Here is a 24741-nt window from a genome sequence, read left to right on the forward strand (position 1 = left end):
TTTTTCCAAAATTGGTGATTTCCGCTTTTTTGCAGAATCTGTTAGTTGAGATCATGAAGAAGCCTCTCCATGTTTGAGATAACAGTATTGGTATATTTAAAAGCGTACATTTTGAGGTTGAAATCGGCTTGTTTTTCGGAGATTCTAGCATGCAGTAGGGGCGTGTCATTGTCTGTGTGTATTTCCGTACTGAATAGCCGGCGCTTTTGCCCCCGCCTCCTAACAGCGTGGCTACTTATTATGCAGCGCTCTAGCCGGCTCTATCTGATATCAAAATTCAATGAAGATGGACGCCGCAAAGAATGTCGCGAGACGAAGCTGAACCGTGGCGTTACAACGAAAATGTTTTGAAGTACTTCTTCGACAAGCCGGATGCTTATGAACAAGCGTTCACTGATTCTGAAGACGATCTGAGCGACGATGAAAGTGGCATGATAAGACTGAATAATATCCCTAATCTACAACTGAGCGAAGATGAAGACGAGGAAGAATGTATCGGACTGGCGTCATGCGAATTATTGGACATTTAGAGGCAAACAGACGCACAGTGCAAACTTCGGAGATGGTTACATCCACAAAGAAGACCCCGACAAAGAGAAAGTGTGCCCGAACGACTTATTTCATTGGAGGCAACGAGATCTGCAAGAATACTTTTCTGTTTCTTATGGGGTGAGTTTCCATAAACATCAAAGTTTGTCGCTTTTTGTTCATTCTAAGAACACGTTACACGTTATCTCATGTTTAGTCCATGTTTACAGGGGGAGCTTTACAGGGGTATGGCTTATCTAAATGAGATGTAAATGAGCCCTATTGTCACTCCCAGCAGCAGAGAGAGGTGAGAACTGCACAATCTTTTGAGGCCGTTTTCTCCCCTTTTAGCTTTTTTGAGTGCCTACCTTCAAATGGCCACAACTTCTCCAAATATTGTCAGATTTCCATGTGTTACAAATCGTTGGAAAGCTTGGAGACTACACTTTCAGAATCTGTGAATAACTCAAAATGCCCCAAAACCGACTTGTGTCCCTACTTTCCGTGATCGGTCACATATTCAGTAATTTTTAACTGTATAGTGCTTTTCACAACACTCATTGTTTCAAAGCAGCTTTACAGAAAATTATGCTGTAACAGAAAAAGAAGACGTGATGCATGGGAGCTGGGTCTGACAGGCTCTGAATGAGACAGGGAAACAAAGATTATAATATAAGCATAGATGGCATTCAAGTCAAGTCAAGTCAATTTTATTTGTATAGCGCCTTTCACAACACACATCGTTTCAAAGCAGCTTTACAGAATATTAGCATTAACAGACGATAAGAACTGTAATGTCTATAAAGTCGATTAATCATCATTGTGTAATTTAGATAAAATACGAATTTTAATAGTGTTTATAAATAATTAAATGATAATTGTATTAATAACCCCAGTGAGCAAGCTGTAGGCGACTGTGGCAAGGAACACAAAACTCCATAAGATGTAGATTAATGGAGAAAAATAACCTTGGGAGAAACCGGACTCACTGTGGGGGCCAGTTCCCTCTGGCTAACATTATGAATGTAATGTAAATATTAATTATGTATAGGTAAAATCATGGTTTAAAATTATTAAACTAAGTGATAAGGGTCATTGATTAAACATAGATTGTGTTTGAACTGTAAGATTAATGACCAAAGTCTTTGAAGTCCATCTTGATTAATTGCAGAAGTTCACATAGATGCAATTGTCCTTGTTAATTGGCTGATGAAGGCTTTTGTTGGCAATTGTTAGTCTAAGCATTTCATTTCAGGATCGTAGTCCATAAATAGACCGAGGTGATGCAGGTTGGAGTTGGCATAATTTCATCCTCTGAAGTCCGTCATAATAGATTGAAGTGATGTTTGGCTGGCACCGGCTGCATTTAGTCATCATCATTCTGCGACATGTAGCAGTGGAGTCCAACATGAAGCAGGAATGGTGCTGGATCCAGCCGGTTCTGGTGACCTCAGGATAGGAGTCCCGAGGTTGAGACAGGGAAACAAATAAAAAGATGTAAGCGTAGATGCCATTGAATTTATTGCAGAGTTAGAGATCATGCTCAATGTTTCTGGTTTCTGGTTCCGCAGACCCAACTAAAGCAGCCTAATTGTGGGATAAATTAGGTGTATGCCTGGCTAAATAGATGAGTCTTTAGTCTAGACTTAAACTGAGAGAGTGTGTCTGCATCTCGAACAGTGTTTGAGAGACTATTCCATAGTTTAGGAGCCAAATATGAAAAGGATCTTCCTCCTTTAGTGGATTTTGATATTCTAGGAACTATTAATAGGCCAGAATTCAGTTTAAAGCAGAGGTATAGAAAATGAGAAGTGTTTCTTGTTCCAGCAGACCTGACTAATACAGAATGTCTATGAGTTTAGGGATAAATTAGATGTATGCCTAGTTCACCAAAAATGTAAATTTGTTCATTTTCTCACTCTTATGCCATCTCAGATGTGTATGACTTTCTTTCTTTTGCAGAACACAAACTTTTTTTATAAGAAAAATATTTCTGCTCTGTAGATCCATACAATGCAAATGAATGGTTACTAAAACTTTAAAACTCCACAAGGTATCAATAATGTAATCCATAAGACTGCAGAGGTTTGATGCATTTTTTTTGGAAGCAATCTAATCAGTTTTGGGTGAGAACAGAATCAAAATGGAACTTCTTTTTCACCGTACATCTTAGCAGAATCATGATTTCAGGCTCTACTACACTTCTTAGTGCTTGATGCATGCACAGATTGCTAGATGGTGCTAGGAAGTGTAATCAATCTTAAAATCATGAATGCCAAGGAGACTGCTGATGTTAGGATTTATAGTGAATAAGGAGTTATATTTTGGTCTGTTCTCAATTAAAATAAATTGGATTGCTTCAGAAAACTTTGATTAAACCACCAGAGTCTTATGGATAACACTGCCATTATGTGATTTTGGAGCTTCATAGTTTTGGTCATCTTTAATTTGTATTTTATGAACCTACAGAGCTGAGATATTCTTCTAAAAATGTTTGTTTGTGTTTTGCAGAAGAGAGAAAGTCATTCACATATGGGATGGCGAGAATAAAGGATGTTTATTGTAATGGGTTTTCCTTAAACACTACTCTAAATGGCAGGAAATAAAGTGCACCATGAGCTGTGAGGCTAAATAACACAATACGCACATTGTCAAATGATGAAATCTCGCATTCAAGTCAAACTAAAATAATCAAACATCACCTGTATCACCATTATATGTGCTCTGCATGGGCAGCTTCACATTTCCATGAGGGAGTGAACGCAAGTATTTTAATGTGTGTGGAGTTACAGGTGTGCTTGGATTTTTTTAAATGGTTTAAAATTAAATTACATTGAACTTGTGTAATTATTGTACTAAATATATACACCAGAGCAAAAGGGGAAAAAACACTGTCTTGCCGTCAGTACCGCCGCTCCCTATACACATATTACGCAGTCTGCGAAGAGCACCAACACCCTGGGGGGCACCATCTTACCCTAGTGGCATAGGTGTATAATGGACCCTTGACTACCAGGGGCCCCGGGCTGCAAGTTCTGGCAGCCCATCAACTTTGAAAACAAATGTTTATATATGCTTGAATATTTGGCCCCCCATGGCTGTCAGCTTATACAAGGCTCCCCCAATAGGGCCCTGTGACTAAGAGGGCCCCAGCCCGATTATAGGACCCTTTTGCCTTCCTGTTTCAAAAAAAACTTTTTTGAGACAATCTTGAATTTTCCAACTATTATTTCATACTTTAGGCTTTATAAGGTTAAGCTTTATGCTTTGTATGAAAAGTGCTATCAAACAAAAACATTTATTATACTATTCATTGTATGCTGACAACTGCCATTGTCACTGTCAACTGCATTTCTCCCCAATATTAGGTTGTTGGGAAAAAGAAGATATTGATATTTTATTTAAAAAAAAAAAAAAAACTATAAAAAAAAAAAACCAAATTTCACTTTTTTTTGGCCCTGGCACAAATTGACCAGCCAACATAATTTCACTAATCATATCAGCAGCACCTGGGAAAGTGTGAATGAGTAATAGTCAGGTGCAATCACTCTATCATTCTGATTGGATTATAAGAGCAGACTGTTTGCTATAAAAGGAGGGAAGACGTGCTTCCATTCATTGTGTTCTTGTTAGCAATGGTTACCTCTAAAGAAAGATGTGCAGTCATCATTGCTTTGCATCAAAATGGCCTCACATGCAAGGAAATGTCTGCAAAGAATATTGCACCTGAAAGAACTCTTTACCGGATCATCAAGAACTTCAAGGAGAGAGGTTCAACTGCAGTGAAGAAGGCTTCAGGACATCCAGTAAGCGCCAGGACCATCTCCTTCTGAGGAGTCAGCTACGGAATCGTGTTACCAGCAGTGCAGAGCTTGCTCAATATTGGCAGCAGGTTGGTGTGAGTGCATCTGCACGCACAGTGAGGCAAAGACTTTTGGACAATGACCTGGTGTCAAAAAGGGCAGCAAAGAAGCCACTTCTCTCCTAGAAAAACATCAAGGACAGAATAAAATTCTGCTGGAAGTACAAGGATTGGACAGCAGAAGAATGGTGCAAAGATATTTTCTCTGATGAAGCCCCCTTCCGACTGTTTGGGACATCTGGAACATCGATAGTCCAGAGAAGAAAAGGTGAACTCTACCATGAGTCCTGTGTTGTGCCAACAGAAAAGCATCCTGAGACCATCCATGTATGGGGTTGCTTTTCATCCAAGGGAGTGGGTTCTCTCACAATTCTGCCCAAAAACACTGACATTAATAAAGATGGTATCAAAACGTCCTGCAAGAGCAAATTCTCCCAATGATCCAGGGACAATTTGGTGATGATCCGTGCATTTTCCAGCATGATGGAGCACTAAGGCAAGAGTGATAATGAAGTGGCTCGGCGATCATTACATTTAAATTTTGGATCCGTGGCCAGGCAACTCCCCGGATCTTATTCCCATAGAGAACCTGTGGTCAATCCTCAAAAGGCGAGTGGACGAGCAGAACCCACAAATTGTGATCAAATCCGAGCACTAATAAGTCAAGAATGGATCGTCATCATTCAGGATTTGGCCCAGAAGCTGATATCCAGCATGCCAGAGCAAATTGCAGGTTATGAAGAACAAGGGTCAACACTGTAAATATTGACTCTTTGCATATATCAAATGTTTTTGACAATAAAATCCTTTAAAACTCATGAAATGCTTATCATTGTTTTCCAGTATACCAAAGAAACATGTGAAAAAAGTATCTACAAATACTGAAGCAGCAAACTTTGCAAAACACAAAATTTATGTCACTGCCAATACTTTTGGCCACGGCTGTAGATTTGTCCTTTCTCTAAACTGAAATCTGAAACTACAAGAGAGATATAATGCCCTAAATCATTTCCAGTTGCATTTCTGTATAGCATCAAGCAAGGCCATTGATGTTAATCAATGTACTTTATTGCTACTTTACAGCATTTGTAAGCCTGAAAGGGAGGGTTACAGTTTTCTGCTGTGCTCTGGAACGATCATATTTATTTCCATATTTTGTATGATCTCATTGTGTTGAGGAATAAATCTGGATGAATGGTCCATTTGTTCTGTGTTATTCCAGTACAACAAATGCAGCTCACACCCTAGTGATGACATAACACATGGGCAGTAAGGTTTGAGAGCTGTGAAGTGAAGAGTTTACTCAGCGAGGGGCTGTTATATAAGCTTTTCTAACCATCAGCCATTTATTGGGCTGGATTTCTGCTCTGTTGTAGCCTGTCTAATGCTCTTTTATACCTAAAGTCTGTCTTTTCTGTGTTATGATTTCTTTCAGGGGCCGCTTCCCTTGAGAGATGACAATGGGATTGTTCTGTTGGGGGAGAGAGCTGCTAAATGTCGGGCCTACGCCAAGGCCCTGCACTACAAGGAACTGGAGTTCCAGAAGGGCCCATCACCTCTTATTTTAGAGTCTCTGATCAGGTAAGAAGCAGAAAATTGTTTAGTTAGTTTGTGATGCACCTTAAATATAAACATCACTTATCTTAAGGCATAAGCAGGAGGTAATGGGAACACTAGTCAGCAGTTGTATTGCTATCTGAATAAGAAGTGTCAGTGTTTCTTTCCCATCAGCCAGGGGAAAATTCTGAACCACCACCTGGGAATAGTACACCCAAAAATGAAATTGTCACATTTACTCACCCTCACAAAATTCCAACTGTAATATTTTCCTAATAAAACACAAAGGATGTTAGACCGACGACGCCGTTTAAGTGCCTTTGGGAAAAAAATTAATACAATTTAGATTTTGAGAATAAAGTTATAATATTTTGAAAATAAAGTCGAAATTACAAGATAAAAGTCGTAATATTTTGAAAATAGTCAAAATTTAGAGAATAAAGTTTTAACATTATGAGATTAAAGTTGGAATTTATTGAGAATAAAACCAAAATTATGGAAAACAGTGCGCCATTATCACAACGATAGAGCACAGAGCCAGCAGCTTCATCAATGCAAGAAATGGATGTAGATGATTTAGTTCAATCATACTTTTGTTTAGGATATAGCAATAAAGAAAGCGTTTTTCATCTTTTGGCACATCAGCACAAAGTTATGATTGGGTTCTGGACAGTGCAACAGTTATGTAGGAATTGAATTTATTCAGGAGAAAGAACCAGACAGATGTTTGCCCGGTCCTGCTCCGCATAGCTGATGCTTGAGCTGGGTTTCCCTGAAGCTCTAATTTGAACGCTAGTAGCACTTCAATTTTACTTACTACAGCACGTTTCCCAAAAGCATCCTAAGTAGCAAGTAAAAATGCTCCTAAATTAACTAGAGCTATGAACCGCTCTTAAGTCTATAATACATTACTCCACGTATTATTCTCGCATCTTTCACAGTTTATCAGATTCAAAAGGACATATAATAAATTGTAAAGCCATTGTACACGGTTTCAGAGGATAAAAAAAGTGATGAAATCAATAGGCAGTCTCCGCAGTCTGATCTATAAAGATAGATCTAAATTTACATGACAAATAATACAGTGTAACATTTTATTGGCCGCCTTTGATAAGCATAATTGTAATGACAACAGAAAGACATGTTCTTATTTAACAGATTTGCTTAGAAGACATATGTGAGTAATGCGAACCTGCAATTTAAAACTTAAATAGGCCAAAATGAATAAATAAAATATGGTTAACAAAGGAGATTTGGGTGAGTGTGTGTGCAATGAGCGATTCATTCTCACTCTTCCTCCAATGGATGATTCAAATAATCCTAGTCTGTTTACATGACAGTCACAAATTGCATGCTGCATAATGGCAGTAAGGCTACAAGTGCACAGTAGGGATGGGCGATATGAAAGGAATATATTCATGACATTTTTCTAAAAAAATATTGCAATATTCGATTATATTGTCTCATTGACCAACGTTTCAGCACCTTTGGACCGGACAGCTCCTGTAACGAAGCACTTAACTTCTACTTTATAATGAGGGATCTACATGCTGGTTTGGGAAACAGATATTACTCCATATTAAAATAACATATGATAAGATGATCGTATATGCTTAATTTGCAATGTTATCGGGAAACCCATCTATTGTCATTCCGTTACCCACACCTCCATTCTGTGTAATTTATGCTCATTGTAGATTGCGGTTCATTTTCAAAAAATGCCTGGTGCAGTTAAGCTCGCCATTGCAGCAAATAAAAGTAGGTTGTAAAATGTATTTTATTTAAAGGAGATGAGATATGAACATTTTCAATCCATCATATCAGCAGTAATTCACCAAAATGATGGAGAAGAGGGTTATAGCCTATATCCAGATGAGATGTGTAGTCGAGCACACTTAAGGCATGTTTAAGAGATGTTTTATAGTGAGGGAAAAAAGTATTTGATCCCCTGCTGATATTGTACGTTTGCCCACTGGCAAACAAATGATCAGTCTATAATTTTGATGGTAGGTTAATTTGAACAGTGAGAGACAAAATAAAAACCAAAAAATCCAGAAAATGTATGTCAAAAATGTTATAAATTGAATTGCATTTCAAATGACACTATGAGCAGTGTGTCATAGCAATCCGAATGTGATCTGCCAGGTCCAATTTACTTCCGCGGGTGTTGGAAAAAATTTACATTTGGAGTGGCAGAAAAAAACATACTAGCAATAAAATTATATACAAATTATATGTTAAATTTGCTTACTAACCTTGTCTGTGTAAAGTTATATCCAATATTACTTTGTTGCCATGATGACGCGCCGCCTGTAATTCCTATGAATCCGGTCCAAACTAGCCAGTGAGCATTATTTTCAAGTGTGAGCTTAATTTACATAATTGCTGGCCAGTAGGTGAGAGATTGACTGCTCATTAGCGACTGCCAGTGGGAGGTCACTAATGTCATTTTTGTGTAGTCTGACAGTCAAGTGATTAATGAAATCAGAAAGCGGAGACACAACAGTCTGTTTTTATTTAATTATTTTTTTTTACACGCTGAAAGCTGCGTTGGACATATGGCAAGACTTGAGAGGATAAATGCACAATCACACACAAGATTAAGTTACTCGATAAATCACTTGCTTTTACAATTGTTTATCCACAAGGGTACTCCTGTTGTTATTTCGTGGAGCTCCACGTGACAGGGAATCAGAGAGAGTGAGTTGCGGTGAGTTGGTATGTTTGTCACCCCTCCACCGTTTTGTGTCATAAAGTGTGTCATACCTCCGATTGAAGAGAGTGAGATCTCAGCAAAACAGTAACAGGCCTAAATAGAGTTGTTTGGAATGTGCTAGTGTGGTGGCAGCTTAAGCAAGTGTCACACTGAAATCATGTTAACATGTATAATGTTTACATCTTGGGCTATACTTTTGAAACAGTATTTGAGTATGGAGTAATTGAACATTTACGGATTTGCCCCATTCACTTCCACAGTTTATGAGGAAAAGTTTAAAAAATCTTTTAAAATCGTTTTGACCACTGCCAAGTTGCTCTGGGTGGTAATCAGAAATTTGAGAGTTTGGCACAATTGAGGCTAGAATAAAATTACATATCCGCCCCACTATGGTGACTGGGAGTTCACAAGAATAAGGGTTAAGAGTAAAGGAAAGGAGTAAATGGTAAAAACAGGCCATTTCAAGTGCAGCAACAGGTAAGTTGCACATATCGATGATTTGTTTCCATGCGACTGACCATATGCAAGGCAAACTCCCTTGCCATCTGAATGCATGAGTTTTATAAAAAAAACTTCTTCAGACATAACACTGAGAAACAATAACCATCCAAATGGAGCTTTGGTGTCCAAAGCTCAATAATTCCTTTAGAGCACATGATATGTCACTCCACAGTCTTGAAAATTGAGTAGAACCAAAATGCTGCTCCAGGGTTTTCAACCTCTCACACACACCTACATATATTTAAAATTTACTCTCATACTGTTTGCAAGTATGTACGTGATGGATTTTTCAGTTTAAAAACGTTTCAGCACTAAACCATGAAACGTCTCGGGTTGCTCAGTGTTCCTGCAGGGCTTGCTTGTGTTGGGATGTCTTCAGGTTTTATTTTAAATGTGGTCTGTGAATTACTGGAAGGTGTTTGGGATTTGAGTCCCTAGCCTGATTCCACCATAAAGGTTTAGCAGGAATGTCCTGCAAGAATTTGCCAGATTTTAATTTGCTTGTGTGCTATTCAAAAGCTATTCCATTTGTCATGTTTTTCAAGAATCAATATAAGTGAAGATAATAAATATATTCAATTTCTTTATCACTATGCCAATTGCAAAAGTATGACAAAATTAATGTTTGAAAACGGATATTATTTTTGCAGTTCTGTTTAGTGATGCTACTGGCACAGAAATTACACCACTTTTAAATAATTTTATAGAGAAGTACAGACTGCAAAATTTTTACCAGAGCAGAGACCTTTGTTATTAGTGCACCAATTTTCCTACTGTAATCTGGAAAGTGCATGGTTTATTCCTCTTTGAGCATCAGTGGTTAGATTTTTTTGTACAGTGGTACAACAATGAAAGTGGTTTACTTTCTTATTTTTCTGGAACTCCTTACAATTGATCTAAGATATCCTGATTGCACCAAAACGTTATCGGTATTTGACATTATTGATTAAGAACTTATGTAGTGCTTATTGGGTTTCAGAATTACTAATTTGTCTGACTTTTGCTTCATCTGTGTAACAGCAAGCTAGTCAAGACAGCAACATAAAGGGGAGTCAGACACAAAATGCAATTAAAATATATTATTCTTTTGTAAAATAATGAATATTAACAGTAAAACAAACATTTCTAGTGTGTTTAAAAAAAATAAACATCATCACATGGAGCTGGTAACTGCAAGTGAGTAAAAACATTTTGAAATCTGGCTGACAAATTATCAGGTTTGCACACTGTTCTGTACAAATCAGTGCAAAAACAGGTGCAAGCCCGTCTTTAATGTTGTTTAAGATGTTCTCACAAATAAACTCTTCTGTTGCTATGTCCTGTTGCTATGTGTGTGAATTTGAATGAATTGTAAGATTGTAGCTTCAGTTGGGTACAAATGGTTGTGTAGTTGACACACCCAGTCTGAGATGTGTTGTGTAGTGTGCGCACCAACAGAACTGAAAGATGCGTAGTGTGCACTTGGCTATATGATAGTCAAATCCAGTCAATGCGCATAGGTTACAAAAATTGGGCTATGCATGGACCGTCTGAGTGGACTGTGCTGATGATGAAATATATGTCACGTATTTGCATACAGAAAAATGAAGCATACTTTAGACTTAAAATTGTCGTCTTTGCGTGACTAACCTCGCTCTTACTCATACATGTACTTACATTACTCATGTTGTCCTCCAAGTAAACTCCTTTGCCACATGTATAATTTACTTCCTTAATCAGCAAATGTTTTCTCTGGAGTTCCCTGCATATATGACGGATGCCCTGTGTGCTGAGGCATGTCTACAGCGCAACAGCAGAGAGCATCTAGAAAAGATGACACGAGGTCTAGACAAGATTGCCCGCTATTTCAGCAGTATGAAAATGCATTATTTGATTGTGAGAAAAGTAAATTTTCCACCTTCTGTCTGACCTGTTTTGTGCTACTGTGCGTATTAGAAATGGATCTATAGTGCTTTGGTCCATTCACTCTTTGTCAGCGTTTTTTTTTTACTTGACTGTGACTGGACAGGCCAAGTTTTTGTTCACATAATAGGCATCATATATGTATAAATATGGGCAGTCATGTATTCTTTATTTTCTGTCTAAAGTTACAAAGTTTTAGAAGTTCAGATTGAGCCATTTTTTGCAGATTTGATACTATTTTTGACAAAATGATTTTTGGACTGGTTAGGAAGTTTTGAGGTATGGAAGTTGGTAGTAATAGGACAGTTTATATATTATGCAGATTTTGCACAAAGACAAAAGAAAACAACATTTCTCATTATATAAACCATTTTAATTAGTGGCTGATAGACCCAAACCTTTTTTTAAACATGTTTTAAGTTCAGGTAGGTAAGCTTTTTAACATTGGTTTTAAATTGAAGTGGTTGTCCTGTGATCTTGACTATGCATTCCTAATATAAGCAGATGTTTTTCACAGTGTGGTCCACTTTTCACAGAGTTATACATCTCTTATTGCATTTATTCATAGAGTTTCAAATAGACTTTGGAGCCAGTGAATCAGGCCTGATATTGATTGAGTCCAATTTCTTGGTTCTATGGTATTGTTTTGTCTTGATTGCGTTTTGTCATTATACTATTATTTTGTGTGGCAAAGAACAAAGACCCTCTACTTCTTAATGACAAGAAATTTATTGGCTTTTCAATTAGCTTTTTTTTTAATTAAACTGTTATTGCTTGTTTGTATGTAGTCTATAGAAATATTATTATTTTAAATATATTTATCTTTGATATATTGATTAATTACAAACACAAGATTAATAAATACTTGGATCTTATACATAAGAGTCAGTCTAAATGCAGATACACATTATTGTTTGATCAAAGATCTAATTTTATCATCTATCTTACCATGTGTGCACTTAATTTCAGTCTGTTAGTACAATGTCTAAAGCAGTGCAACTTGAATATATTAAACCTCTCTCTAAGAGTGCACCGATTCCACCAAATTAATTATTCATTCTTCTCGTGTGAGATGTAATCATTTTAAATCCACATTCCATTTTTCAGTGCATGTCAGGATACTCTTTGTGTAACAGTAAGTTGAGGTTAAGCTAAGATTTTATGCTGGTTCTTAAATGACACGAAGAACGGGTTTGATAAAAAAAAGTCTGTCAGCCAGTTGGTTACAGGAAGTCTACAAATGAGTTGAAAGGTCAGGTAAGGCCATATAGTTCCTGCCAGTGTAACCTCATCTGGACCTCCCTGAATGCCCAGAGATTCTTCACCAGCTTGTATGAGCGTGTGGTATGTGCTTGTGTTTACCCAGGTTTTGGGAATTGGTACATGGAAGTAATTTGATGTTTGCCTGTTAGACTTAATGTCTGAAGGGGTGCATGGCCTAGCTAAGAGCAAATAGTGTTTTGCTCTTACTATATGTTGCTTGTAGAATTAATCGTGACAAAGGGGTTCCAATACGAATTCTGTTAAAGCTCCGCTTTACAATAGCCAGGGCAACAACTACTCTTGGAATGATGTGGAATAGTAGGGGTCATGTGAATAAGGTGGCCGTTCTGGTACATGGTGACATGACATAAAAAGTCAAGTACTTCCAGCCCAGTTGGAGTTGATCCTATTGTTGTGTCTAAATTGTGCTAAATGTGTTCATTCCTGTTTGTTGTGTATTTAAACTTATTGCGACTTAAGTATTACAGTAGTTTATTTTTTTTTTCACAAAATCAGATAATTTAAGTAAACCATAAGAGTTTGTTTTTTTAAAAATACAATTTTATTAACCATCCATTATTTTACTCTGTACACAATTCATTTTATTCTACCTGTGGATTTGCTGTAACATCTCTTGCCAATTTATTTCTGTTTTTTACAAAATCAACATTTTGTGTAAATGGCTTGCTTATTCTTGCAGCCCTTGATGATCAGGTGCATAAATTCCTCTAAAAAAAGCTAAAGAACATAAAATATTAAAAGATAAATACATATAAAAAGCAATTTACAATCAAACATCGTCCATCACATATTTAGTCCTAAAATACTGTTATACAAATGCATTTTGGAAACATTTGCTCAGTTGAAGCTGTATATTATGTTGATCCATTGATGCCAAGGTTTAGTGGTGAGGAGGAACATAAATTTGGATTTGAGAAGTCTTTTTAAGGTACAAAGCTCTGTGGCCGGATCTTCATCTCCACCCGCTTCAGTGAGTAGCTTGGTCCGTGCCATCCGTACCAAGAAATGCCATCTGGGTTTTTGGTATGTGACCCATAGCGGTAGAACACGCCATTCAGATTAGAGTCAGTGCAGCAGTTGTACCAGTATCCACCTGCAAATAAGGCAGAGAACCTTAAGGTATGGAAGTCTTAAAGTTTATTTACAACAGCAGAAATGGAATGGACTGATTCAAACTTGTCTGGTTTGTGTTTTACCTTTGCGAAGTTGTGCGCAGTTGTCCACACACTTGTCATTGTCCTTGTTTTTGGTGCTAAAGTTGGTGTTGTTGTGGTAGCGTAGGGAGTCACCTGCGTTTCCGCTATAGTTGGCGATTAATAACTTGTAGCTATTCATCTCGTTTTTCAGTGTGAAGAAGCCATATTCAGCATAACGTGAATTACCTTCCCAGTCCTACAGGGATCAAACAACATGCAGAACATGTATATCAGAACAATGTTTGAATGAAATAGACCTTTAAATATTTATGGATAAATACTCTTAAAAAGGAGCCTTGAGTTTACTTGCCTCCATATCTATTCTCAGCACTGTGGGCTGTCTAGTCATTCGGAAAATGTGTTCATTGCCAAGCCAGAAGTCACCACGGATTGTACCAAAACCACTCTTGTACTGCTTCCAGTCACGGTCGAAACTTGTCAGGCCAATCTTACGTCTCTGAATGACGGTCCAGCCACCTCCATTGTTCTCCATGTCACAATAGACCTGAAACAAACCAAAAACATTTGGGGATTAATGAAAAATTCTATGTGATTCTAAAAATTGGGTATGAAACAAAGACCATGCTTATACAAATTTGATATTCAAACTTACACTTAGTTCAGGTGTTCCCAGGAAATCATCTTTTGGTAGTTTGTACTCTCCGGAAATTTTGTAGTTTTTGCTGTATAGGGATGCACAGTTGTAGATTGCATCTAAGGGAGAAAGATTACAGGTTTAGTACCATGAAAATACAGGATTTCATCTAATGGGACAAAATCCATTGGGATCCACCTTAGGACCAATTGTATTAAATTATTCTGCATGGCTGCTGACTTTCAGCTATGCACATCTATGAAACTAACAAATTCATAATCCTAACAAAGCTTCACTGTGTTCACCGTGCCAATAAGAAAAAGGAAGCAAGGCATGATGACTGACTCATTTGTCATTTAACTACAGCTTTGCAACTTGCTTCATTTAACATCTCCTAGTTTGAAAGATTAATAGTCAAACGGCTTTTGTTAAAAAGAAAATTTGTTCCTATGAGATTAGAGTCAGAAGCACAAATTACGTGCTTCCACATGGCTACCGTTGTGAAACCAGACATTCCTGCACACTGTAACCTTGTATTATTACCTACCAATTACTGCTACTGCCCAGACTCTTAAGAGCTCCTGGGGTAGAGCTATGTTAATGATTTTCTGTAAATGAAAGTGTGTGTTTAAATAATTCCATGTGCATTGTAAAACCTTTATGTTCGGATGTATGTACACATCTCTCTTTTTTTTCTCTCTCTTTTTTTTTCTTTAATTTTCTTGCCTCACTTTACGCCACATTCACTTTGCTTTACACTTTATTTTGCCTCATGCTTTTGTCTCACTCTCTAACTAGACCATGATAATAGAGCTTTTTCTCAGCTTTTTTTCTCTTTTCTTTCTAAAACAGAATAAAAAGATATAACAGTTGGTTTTAAATAGATAATTAATTGCGCAAAATGTGATGTCCATATCAAACAAAGAGTTTTTAGACAACTCCCAGTTTGTACTAACAAGGTATCAAAGTTGTAAATGGCACTGTTGCAGCAAATGTGTTTTAACCATCAGAAGAAATAAGAGTACAGAATAGCTTTGATATTTTGAATCGAATAGAAACTGTTCAAGTATACAAAGAATACAACCACAATCTTTTGAGTTTACTTGTTAGATTTTGCTGGAAAATGCAGTTTATTTATTTGACATACTTCATAGAAATGAGAATGATATTTACAGTTTTGCCAAACTTTATATCACTTCCTCACTAGAAAGAGGACTACATTATTCCGTGACCAAAGAGGACCGCTAGTGACGCTCACGTACGTCAGCAGCCTGCATATGTGACCTGTGACCCTGCCAAATGAACTGAATAAAGTAACACATGTCGTGTGGTTCAAAATAGCTTAACATGCACATTCACTATGAGCGCACGGTTCTGTGTATCGACACTTACCTGAAGTGCTCTGCGGTGGGGCGGACTGGGCAGCCTGCAGCTGCATGATTTCGATCTGATTGTAGATCTCTGAGTACTTGCTCTCTGCCTCTGTGACACGGGCCTCCTGCTTCTGGTTCAGTTTTTCCTGCTCCATCATCTTCCGCATGACCTTCATCAGATCTGACTCTTGGTTCTTGGTCATTTCCTCTAGCATGCTGCTCAGGTTAGCCACCTGGACCTTCAAGGCACGGACCTCATCGCAGCACTGAGCTGGTTTTGCCTGTTTGGCTGTCGGCAAGTTTTTCTTGATGTTCTGAGCCAATGTGTGGCCAAGCACTAGCAGCAGAAGACACAGTGATGAAGCCATCATCTTCTTGCCTTTCATCATTCTTCTGTGGAAAAGTAGTTTTGCGTGATTTTGAGTTGCAGAAGACGCTGATCGATCCTGGTGTGTCTCTCTCTCAAATGCGTGCCAAAGGCAGAAGCACAAGGACAAGTATAAGAAGAGTTTTCTGTGAAGAATTGAAGAACTGTAGAATATTTTCCTGGTTAGTGGAAGTCTTTCTTGTTTCTGTTCTGCTCTTCTGAATCAGCTTTCTGCTCACACAGAAGGCCAGCTGTGGATTCAGCTTAAATATCTTTTTGTGTGTGCTGTGCCCTCCCTTTTTTCTCAGACCCACAGTCCCTGACCCCCCACCTCCAACCGCTTAGCCCTCCCCACTCTCTCTCCTGTTTTCCCCCTGCAAAATTCTCCTCCACTCGTCAAGACACGTGCCATACACCTCACAATACCTTGCTTTTCCCTTAGCAAAGTTATTTGTACACACATAGTAAGAATGAACAAGACTGAATGTAAGCTCATACACTACCACATTCTGATAATAATTTTTTTTAACAAATCTATGTAACATTCTCTCATTGGAGAGGAATTTAGTGCTTGTTAAACTAGTTACAATGGAACTAGATTTTAATGTTCCACTTGCAGTTATCAAGTGGTTTTAAATTTTAAAATATTGGGCTAGTTTGACTTAATTGAATCGCAAAATGTTTATCCAGGGGTCGGTTTGACTGACACGCATGTAGCAAACAATCATACAGCTGTGAAATCTTTGTATAGTAAATTATATGACACCCTGAGACACACATGCATTTTATCAATTAGATAATGTGATGTACATTAAATTGACATTTGACTGTAGTTGATTTAGGTGATGAGCATGTTTCTGACATCACAGGTTTATGTTCCTACAGAGTCTCTCTTTCAGACAACACAATAAAACAGATGTCAGGGAGACGGCACCAAAAACACTTCTAGACTAGACATGCTTTTAGACCAATAATGATACTCTTAAGAAGGTGTTAGGAAGGTGTTTAAGATACTGCTGTGCAAGTCTGTGTGAAGTGTCTTGTGAAAGTATGAAAATGGCAAAGCAGCCCTGACAGGGTGCTCCATGCATACAATTCTGTTTTGATTTTCAGTTACTCTTTCTCTTATACATTTTTCCTTACCTCTGTTACACACATCAACACATGTTTGTGCACATTACAATATTAAGTTATTATATAATTTGCCTCTTTTAAATGATATGTATTGGCAAAATAAAGTTTAAATTGCTCTAAAAATGAAAATGACTTGTGTACTGTAGTAGTTTTTTTATTATTTTGTCAAAAAAGTTATGATCCTGTTTTGCTATAGATGACTCTATGAAATGCACACTTGCATTCTTGTGACATGACACTGAAGAAGTTAGCGTCACAATCGGTAATGTGTTCCACGACTCACAAAGGTACATTTGGCAAAGTTGAAGTCTATGAGGATGTTGTCTAATTTTCAAAGTTGTGTGCCAAGTGTCCAGATGTTTTCTCAGCAGTTTTGGAGGTGCAGACTGTTCAAATCTATACCCCTAAGAGTCTGTCATTTATTGTTCTTTAGTGTGGAGGACATGCACTCTAGTTGATGAGCAGTTTTTATGTCTGTAAAGTCCTAAAGGTGTCTGACTGTCAGACTCGATCATACAAAAATATTTCTTGTGAAAGGACAAGTGATCGACATGGGTTTTTTAATGGCTGATGTCCAGAGAACAGGGTGACATATAGGCCAACATAATGCCAATAAACAGTCTCATACATTTTAAAAAAGGAAATAACATATACATAATATTGCTTAAAGATTATAAACTCTTATTTAGCAGTAAATTTACTCAATTTCACTCAAAACTTGAACTTTGTAAAAAAATAATCTTAAAAATATTGTGTGTTTTAAATGACAGATAGCAGTTTCTTCTGATTTCTGTTTAGTCATCCATTTTTTGTTATTTATTTCCTCATTGTTAATATATTATGAAGTTGGAAATAACCACACTGCACACAGCAGTCTAGCATGGATGGCATGTGCTCATTAGCAATCGCATTTTTCCACAAAAGACTGAATCAAACCAGTTTTTACTGTGCACAGTGAATATGACATTTACTCATAACACACGCTTTTTCTTTGAAGTTGCTGTCACATGCTTGAGCCAATGGAGCAAGCAGCAAACAGTTTACACGACCCGGATCGCTGAGTTTTGATCCTGGCAAATAGATGCTTCAGAGGAAGATATTATATAAATGCTCGATGGGAAGAAAATGCTGGATTTTCTTGTGGTTTGTGAATTACATCTGTTTGCAGATGGTATATGATATTAGTTTTTGATATTTGCCATTTATCATTAGACAAGGCGGTTACAGGGAATTGTTGTGGAGAGAGAGGGAGAATGAAACAGGGGAGCACTTTAACATTATGAGCTCATACGTGTCTGTCACGGCTCTGATATGCGGACTGTTTAAATTAAACGGCAGTCTATTATTGTAGTAACATGATGGCACGTAACAACAAAACGAACTGTGATTGGTCATTTACTTGTCTCCGATGGCTCCTTGATGTGCAAGCATGCGATTCTCGGTGCCCTTAAACAAATCGTTGCCTTGAACAAATCGTACACATTCGACATTATATCGGCTGAAAATGTCAAAATATTGCACGATTTATTGGCTGACCACTAGAAAGGAAACTGATGACCTGTTGCTATAGCATGTTTATTAAACAATATTTTGTGACTTGAGAGTGTGAATTTGCTGTGATCAAAGATTACAATGGTGTGTTATTTCAAACAAAAAAACAAACAAAAATATTTTCTTAGTTGTTTCCAGTTTTATTATTGTTAATACAAATTTAAGCAAAAAGTAAATGATTTTTTTTTTAATGAAAAGTACAAAATAATAAAAAAGACATAATTTACACAGTGTAACTACAAATGCTTTTTAATGGTTCCTAAACAAACAATATAACAAAAATTTGTTTTATAACATTTACAACTCCCTTTCGTTTCAGCATGAAAATTCTTCTAGATAGCTATAACACAAAGGGGCTCTTAGAAATGTAACATTTAAAGTATATCTGGTTTACTACAACTAAAATAAAAACTAAAACCTACTAAACTGAAACTAGAAAACATTGACCATTTTTTAATAATAACCCTTCATAAAGATTCTTGCTGGATCCTGTAAAAACTGAACATATGTTTTCAAGTCATAGAGACATTAAAGAAATCTCATTTGTGCACTAATCTAAATCCCCTTTTATATCATAATTCTCCAGAGTGAAAGACAGATGGCACTAGATAGTCTCTTGACAGCACACATTTTTTTACCATATGCATTATATGCACAATCAGGAGGTGCTGACGTCATGTGGCCTACCAGTATGACTCGCTTATATCCGAACATCATGTATCGATTTATTTTCTGAGTCGCCACATCTGTGAATATTTTACTGTGAAATTAGTCAAGATCATCTACATCTAGAGCCAGGCATTGACTGGCTGACACTCAACATTTCACTCTCAAATGTGTTTGTTTATACTCACCCTGCTGTGAGATTGGTGCTAATTCTTATTTGAAATTAAAGTTACTGTGAAATAAACCACAACCTCAATGATGTTTCCAATGTATTTTAAATGGGAGATTTCTTTTGCACTACTTATTTTTCATTCAGACCACAATAAACTCTCAAATTATTTCAGTTATTAGTCCATTCAAATGCTACTTTAGGGCCTTGTTGCATTTATTCTTGGGACATGCCAAGAATCCTCACTTGAAACTTGATGTGTAGCTGTTCACATCCTCATGACTATTTTACAGGACTAATTTCTTTCTTTATAAAGATATTTATTTGAACTTTCTCCTTCATTCAAAGCTCTTGGTCCATTATCTCCTGAGGCAGTCACATTTTATGGTAGATGGTGTGTTTCCCCATAATTTATCAAAGCACAACGCATCAAATCCCTCAACAGTACTATCAGCGCCAGAGAGAGAACTTTTATAGCCATATTTCTTTGCCAATGCTTGAGTTTCCTTGAAATAATTTCTATATCCCGAGGCCTGTTTATGTATTTTGCACTAGTCCCTGAGCTACAGGAGATGAATTGGTTATTGCACATTTAGAGGACACAGAAGATCTAGATTTGCCCTGTGGGCCACACAGGTTTAATCATAGTCTTAGGTTTAGCCCTTTTAAAAGAGTGATAATACTGCCTTTTTAGTCGCCTCGAATGGGAATGTAGGAGTCATTTCTATTTCTGTTCGTCTTTCACCATGCCACATGTCTGGACTGAGTTTGGCAGTGGTAGCATGAGGCTTTCCTTTTTTTTCTTCCTCTTTTCAGACTACACAAATACCTATTAATTTGCCTCCTTTTATGCTGTAATCAAGGAAATGTTATGCCGCTGACCCCCTCAGTGACCCTGCTAACCACTGTTCTTGAGGGCATAAACTGATTAATATTATCACGTTGAACCAGTTACATAACGTTGCTTATACCAGTGGCATGTGTGGTTGGACTGTGCGTCGTGTCAGTAATAGCACATGCCAGATGTTGTCAGGAAAAATGCCCCCGGAATCTATGAAATCAAATGGAAACTTGAGGGCCAAGATTCTTGTCCTTGTTCAAAACTTTCATGAGTATAATTAGGAGGAATGAGGTAAGTGGCAAGAAGTTTTGGGTCCACCCTGTTTGAATTATATAATCTTTATTGACCTCATGGTCTTGTCTGAGGTGGAGTGGGAAATAATTATTTTTTTCTTTGTTTTTTTTTTTTTAAATCCCATGTCACGGGGGTGGGGGGGGTCAAAACATCTGGACACTTAACATCTGGATTTTTTTCATTCATTGCACTGTTGGTTAAACCTCATCCTCAGTTTGCCTCTGAAACCTCAAATTCTCAGAGAAATTAGGGCTGGGCAAACAAATTTCATAATTCTAGTCATTAGCTCTGCCTAACAGGAAGTCGGCCATTTTAGATTTTCTTAAAATGACTAAATACTACTAGGGGATTCATGTGACTGGCACCAAAGTTGTGCAACAGCATGCCAAGACATTGTAGATGCGAAATTGCAAACTGATTTTTTATATTTAAACTGTGTCGCCATGGCAATGCAATAAAATTATGGCAAAAAATTTTTGAAATGTATATTTCCTGTGTGAATTGTATGAGTTTGATGAAAATTCATCTCTATGTTTGGTAATGGGGCTGATCACATTTATGGGACTATTATGGGTCACGGTCATAGCGCCAACAACTTGCAGCCGGAATTGTGGCTCTTACAACTGATGTTAAAATAGTCCTGTTATATTATATTTCTACAAAACAAATGTGAGTAATGTCAAATGCCAAATGCATCTGTCCACCTTGTATTGTTTTCCGACAGCCACTGTGTGGAAATGGACCCATGATGCATGACACTTAAAACAATCTTGAAGGTTGAATTTAAAGTTGTGCATTCTCTGGAACTGTGCATACTACTAATCTACCTTAATGCACTTACCAAGAGAACATAATGTACACTGAGGCTCAACCCATTTTCATTTGATTGTTCTGCAAACCAGACGGGGCCCTTTCCATAAGTGACCCTATTCAATGGTTACCCCTATCCAGTGGTGATCCTACACAGAGGTTACCTTATTCTGTGGGATCACAATCCAGTGGTGACCCTAGGGTTGAACGATTATCCAATTGTGATTAAACCCCCCAAAAATGGTTTAATTTTGGTTAAAAGGAATGCTTTTTGTTTTGTATTGTATTTATCATATTGCAGTTCAAATCACAATTACAATTTTTTTTGGTAAAATAATTGCAATTCAATCTTGTCCAAATCGTTCACCCCGAGGTGGATCCCTATCCAGAGGTGACCCTTTCCCTAGATAACCCCTATCCACAGGTGAGCTTAACCAGTGGTGACCCTATACTCTCAGAATAGACTGAAGCGATTGGGAGAAGTTATCTTCAATCTAACAAACCAGGATCCATTTCATGAAATGCTGCAGTCACAGGAAAGAAAGAAAAAACTAATATCAATTTTTCTGTATTTTTCATACTAAATTGTTTTAGATCTTCAGATGAAATCTAACATAAAACAAAGGCAACCTGAGTAAACACAAAATACAGTTTAAAAAAAAAAAAAAAATATATATATATATATATATATATATATATATATATATATATATATATATATATATATATATATATTATTATTATTATTATTATTATTATTTTTTTTTTTTTTTATTGAAGCAAAAATGTATTTGTGTATAGTTGTGTATACTTTAAATGTATATTTATTCCACTTTTGCTGTATGTTGACACAACGTTTTTATAATACCTGCAAGGTACATCCTCTAGTTGTTTAATGAAGCATGAGAGATTGTGTATATTGTACACAACAATACTAGAAAAGGTGTGTTATTCCAGATGTCCCCAAATATTAGAAAATCTACTTGACTCAATTTTGCTTATGCGTTGATTCTTCAAAGAGTAGTTATATAACTAATGAAAGAAGGGCACATTTATTTTCTTTGCAAAACAGGCTGTTCAATGGAAGAAGAAAAAAATCTGAGTTTTTTTTTGCATTGATTTCTTTGTGGAGATTATTTTATTTTATACGTCTGGTTTTAACAAATTTAAAATTCAAAGTTTTAAAATTGGTAAATGGTTCTTTAAACAAATTACAAATGAGTTTTAAATGATTTTTAATTTCCACATATTTTTCCACTTTAAAATTGTTGTTTTTTTATGTTAATATTAGAATGAAATAGTTTGTTACATAAACAATTATATGACAAAAGCCTATCATAGCATTAATTTAATCAGAGCATTAATTAAAGAGTTGTGGAAATGAATTTCACTGTTGATTAGATGACTTGTAAGTTTTGTGAATGTAGAGCTTTTTTATTTTAGTTTTAGTTATGGAATTTTATTTTGATGACTACTTCCTCTCCTTAAATTCAGAGATGTCATAATTTTGTCTTCTCAACAAGGTGTTGGGTTGTTGACATACTGGCATCCATTAAACCCATATGTTTTCTCGACAGTTTGAGTTGACCTCTAAGGGAAGACCTTTTCAAACAAAGACAGTGTCTACAGCATTTAACCATAGGGGTCCTATTTTTAAAACTGCATCTTTCAATGAGAAGTCTTGAGTGTCCCTAGCATTGAGACAAGAATTTTGGCTGGATCCGGGTTGGATATGCAGGTACAACTGGAGGACCATAAGTTGGTTCTGAAGACTAATGATACCAATGCTTCATATGCAGTCTGTTCAAGGTGTATCAAAAACGAATGAGCTGCTGGTAGAATGAAAAGATTATTTTGAAGTATCTCTGTTAGATGAGTCACCGGGGAAGGACAGCATGCAACATGGCCAAAGGGCTAGGATGCTGGGCCGCAGTGCCCTCAGACACCACAGGCCCAGGGAAGCCAAGCCGCTATGGAGAAACCACCGTCCCTCGAATCCTGGACAAAAGGAGAGCAGCGCATGCCACTACCGGACCCTGTCCTTTTACCTGGTCCTTTCCCTTTCACCACTACCTTCCCATAGTGCTTCACATAGCCCAATTGCACTGCGAGGATGCCTGTAATAATATTATTTAATAATATATTAAATATATGATATATATATTTTATACAGTGATTTGAAAAAGTATTTGCCCCATCCTGATTTCTTCTCTTTTGTGTATACCTCATACTAAATTTTCAAAATTTCAAACAAAATCATACAGAAAACAAAGGTAATCTGAGTAAACAAAAAACAGTTTGTAAATGATAAGGTTGTTTATTGAAGCAAAAAGTTATCCAATACCAACTGGGCCTGTGTTAAAATGTATTTACCCCACAGTTACTAAATCCCCAAATCTATGAAACTGTGTTCATAATGGGGTTCAGCTGGACTAGACACACCCAGGCCTGATTAATGCCAGCCCTGTTCAATTAAATCAACACCTAAAAAATATTTTATTCAGCAGCATGAAGAAGGCTAAAATCACCCATTAGCACACTATGCCAAGGTCGAAAGAAATTCCAGAAATTATGAGGAAAAAGCTGATTGAAATACATCAGTCTGGGGATGGTTACAAAGCTATTTCAAAGGCTCTGTGACTCCAAATTACCGCAGTGAGAGCTATTATCTCCAAATGGAGAAAACTTGGCACAGTAGTGAATCTTCTAAGAATTCCTTCCAAAATTCCTCCCAAGAGTACATCGACGACTTATCCAGGAAGTCACAAAAAAGCCAAGGACAACATCCAAGGAACTGCAGGCCTCTCATGCATCAAATTCACTGTTCATGACTCCACTATCAGAAAGACACTGGGCAAAAATGGCATCCATGGAAGAGAGGCAAGGCGAAAACCACTGTTAACCCAGTAGAATAATTAGGCTCATCTGAATTTTGTCAAAACACACCTTGATGATCCTCAAATCTTTTGGGAGAATATTCTGTAGAATGATGAGTCCAAAATGGAACTGTTTGGGAGACAGGGGTCCCGCTACATCTGGTGTAAATCAAACACAGAATTCCACAAAAAGAACATCATACCTACGGTCAAGCATGGTGGTGGTTGCATGATGGTGTGGTGATGCTTTGCTGCTTTAGGGCCAGGGTGACTTGCAATAATTGAAGAAACATGAATTCTGCTCTCTACCAGAATTTCCTAAAGGAGAACATCCGGTCATCAGTCTGTGAGCTGAAGCACAAGCGCAACTGGATTTTGCAGCAAGACAATGATCCAAAGAATAGGAGTGTCCTAGTCAAAGTCCTGACTTGAACCCGATTGAGATGCTGTGGCAGGATGATAAATGGGCAGTTCATGCACAATAACCTTCCAGTGTGGCTAAACTAGAGCAGTTCTGCA

The 24741-nt window shown here is 37.1% G+C and overlaps 2 protein-coding genes across 2 annotated transcripts in view; one reads left to right on the forward strand and one right to left on the reverse strand.

The window, feature by feature from the left end:
* The window catches only part of mtor (mechanistic target of rapamycin kinase), a 270641-nt gene that overhangs the window by 97085 nt on the left and 148815 nt on the right, over nt 1–24741 (forward strand). Inside the window, exon 28 of the mRNA XM_052108415.1 lies at nt 5826–5971. Coding sequence (XP_051964375.1) covers nt 5826–5971 — 146 coding nt within the window. The remainder of the gene's footprint in view (nt 1–5825; nt 5972–24741) is intronic.
* Nucleotides 12873–16133, reverse strand: angptl7 (angiopoietin-like 7). The gene is made up of 5 exons (XM_052108433.1): nt 15534–16133; nt 14160–14260; nt 13857–14051; nt 13547–13742; nt 12873–13443 (listed from the first exon to the last, which is right to left on the reverse strand). The coding sequence occupies exons 1-5, from the start codon at nt 15901–15903 to the stop codon at nt 13274–13276; spliced, it is 1032 nt and encodes a 343-aa protein (XP_051964393.1). The 5' UTR covers nt 15904–16133; the 3' UTR covers nt 12873–13273.

Source organism: Xyrauchen texanus, chromosome 37 (assembly GCF_025860055.1).
Source record: "Xyrauchen texanus isolate HMW12.3.18 chromosome 37, RBS_HiC_50CHRs, whole genome shotgun sequence".
Classification (NCBI taxonomy): domain Eukaryota; kingdom Metazoa; phylum Chordata; class Actinopteri; order Cypriniformes; family Catostomidae; genus Xyrauchen; species Xyrauchen texanus.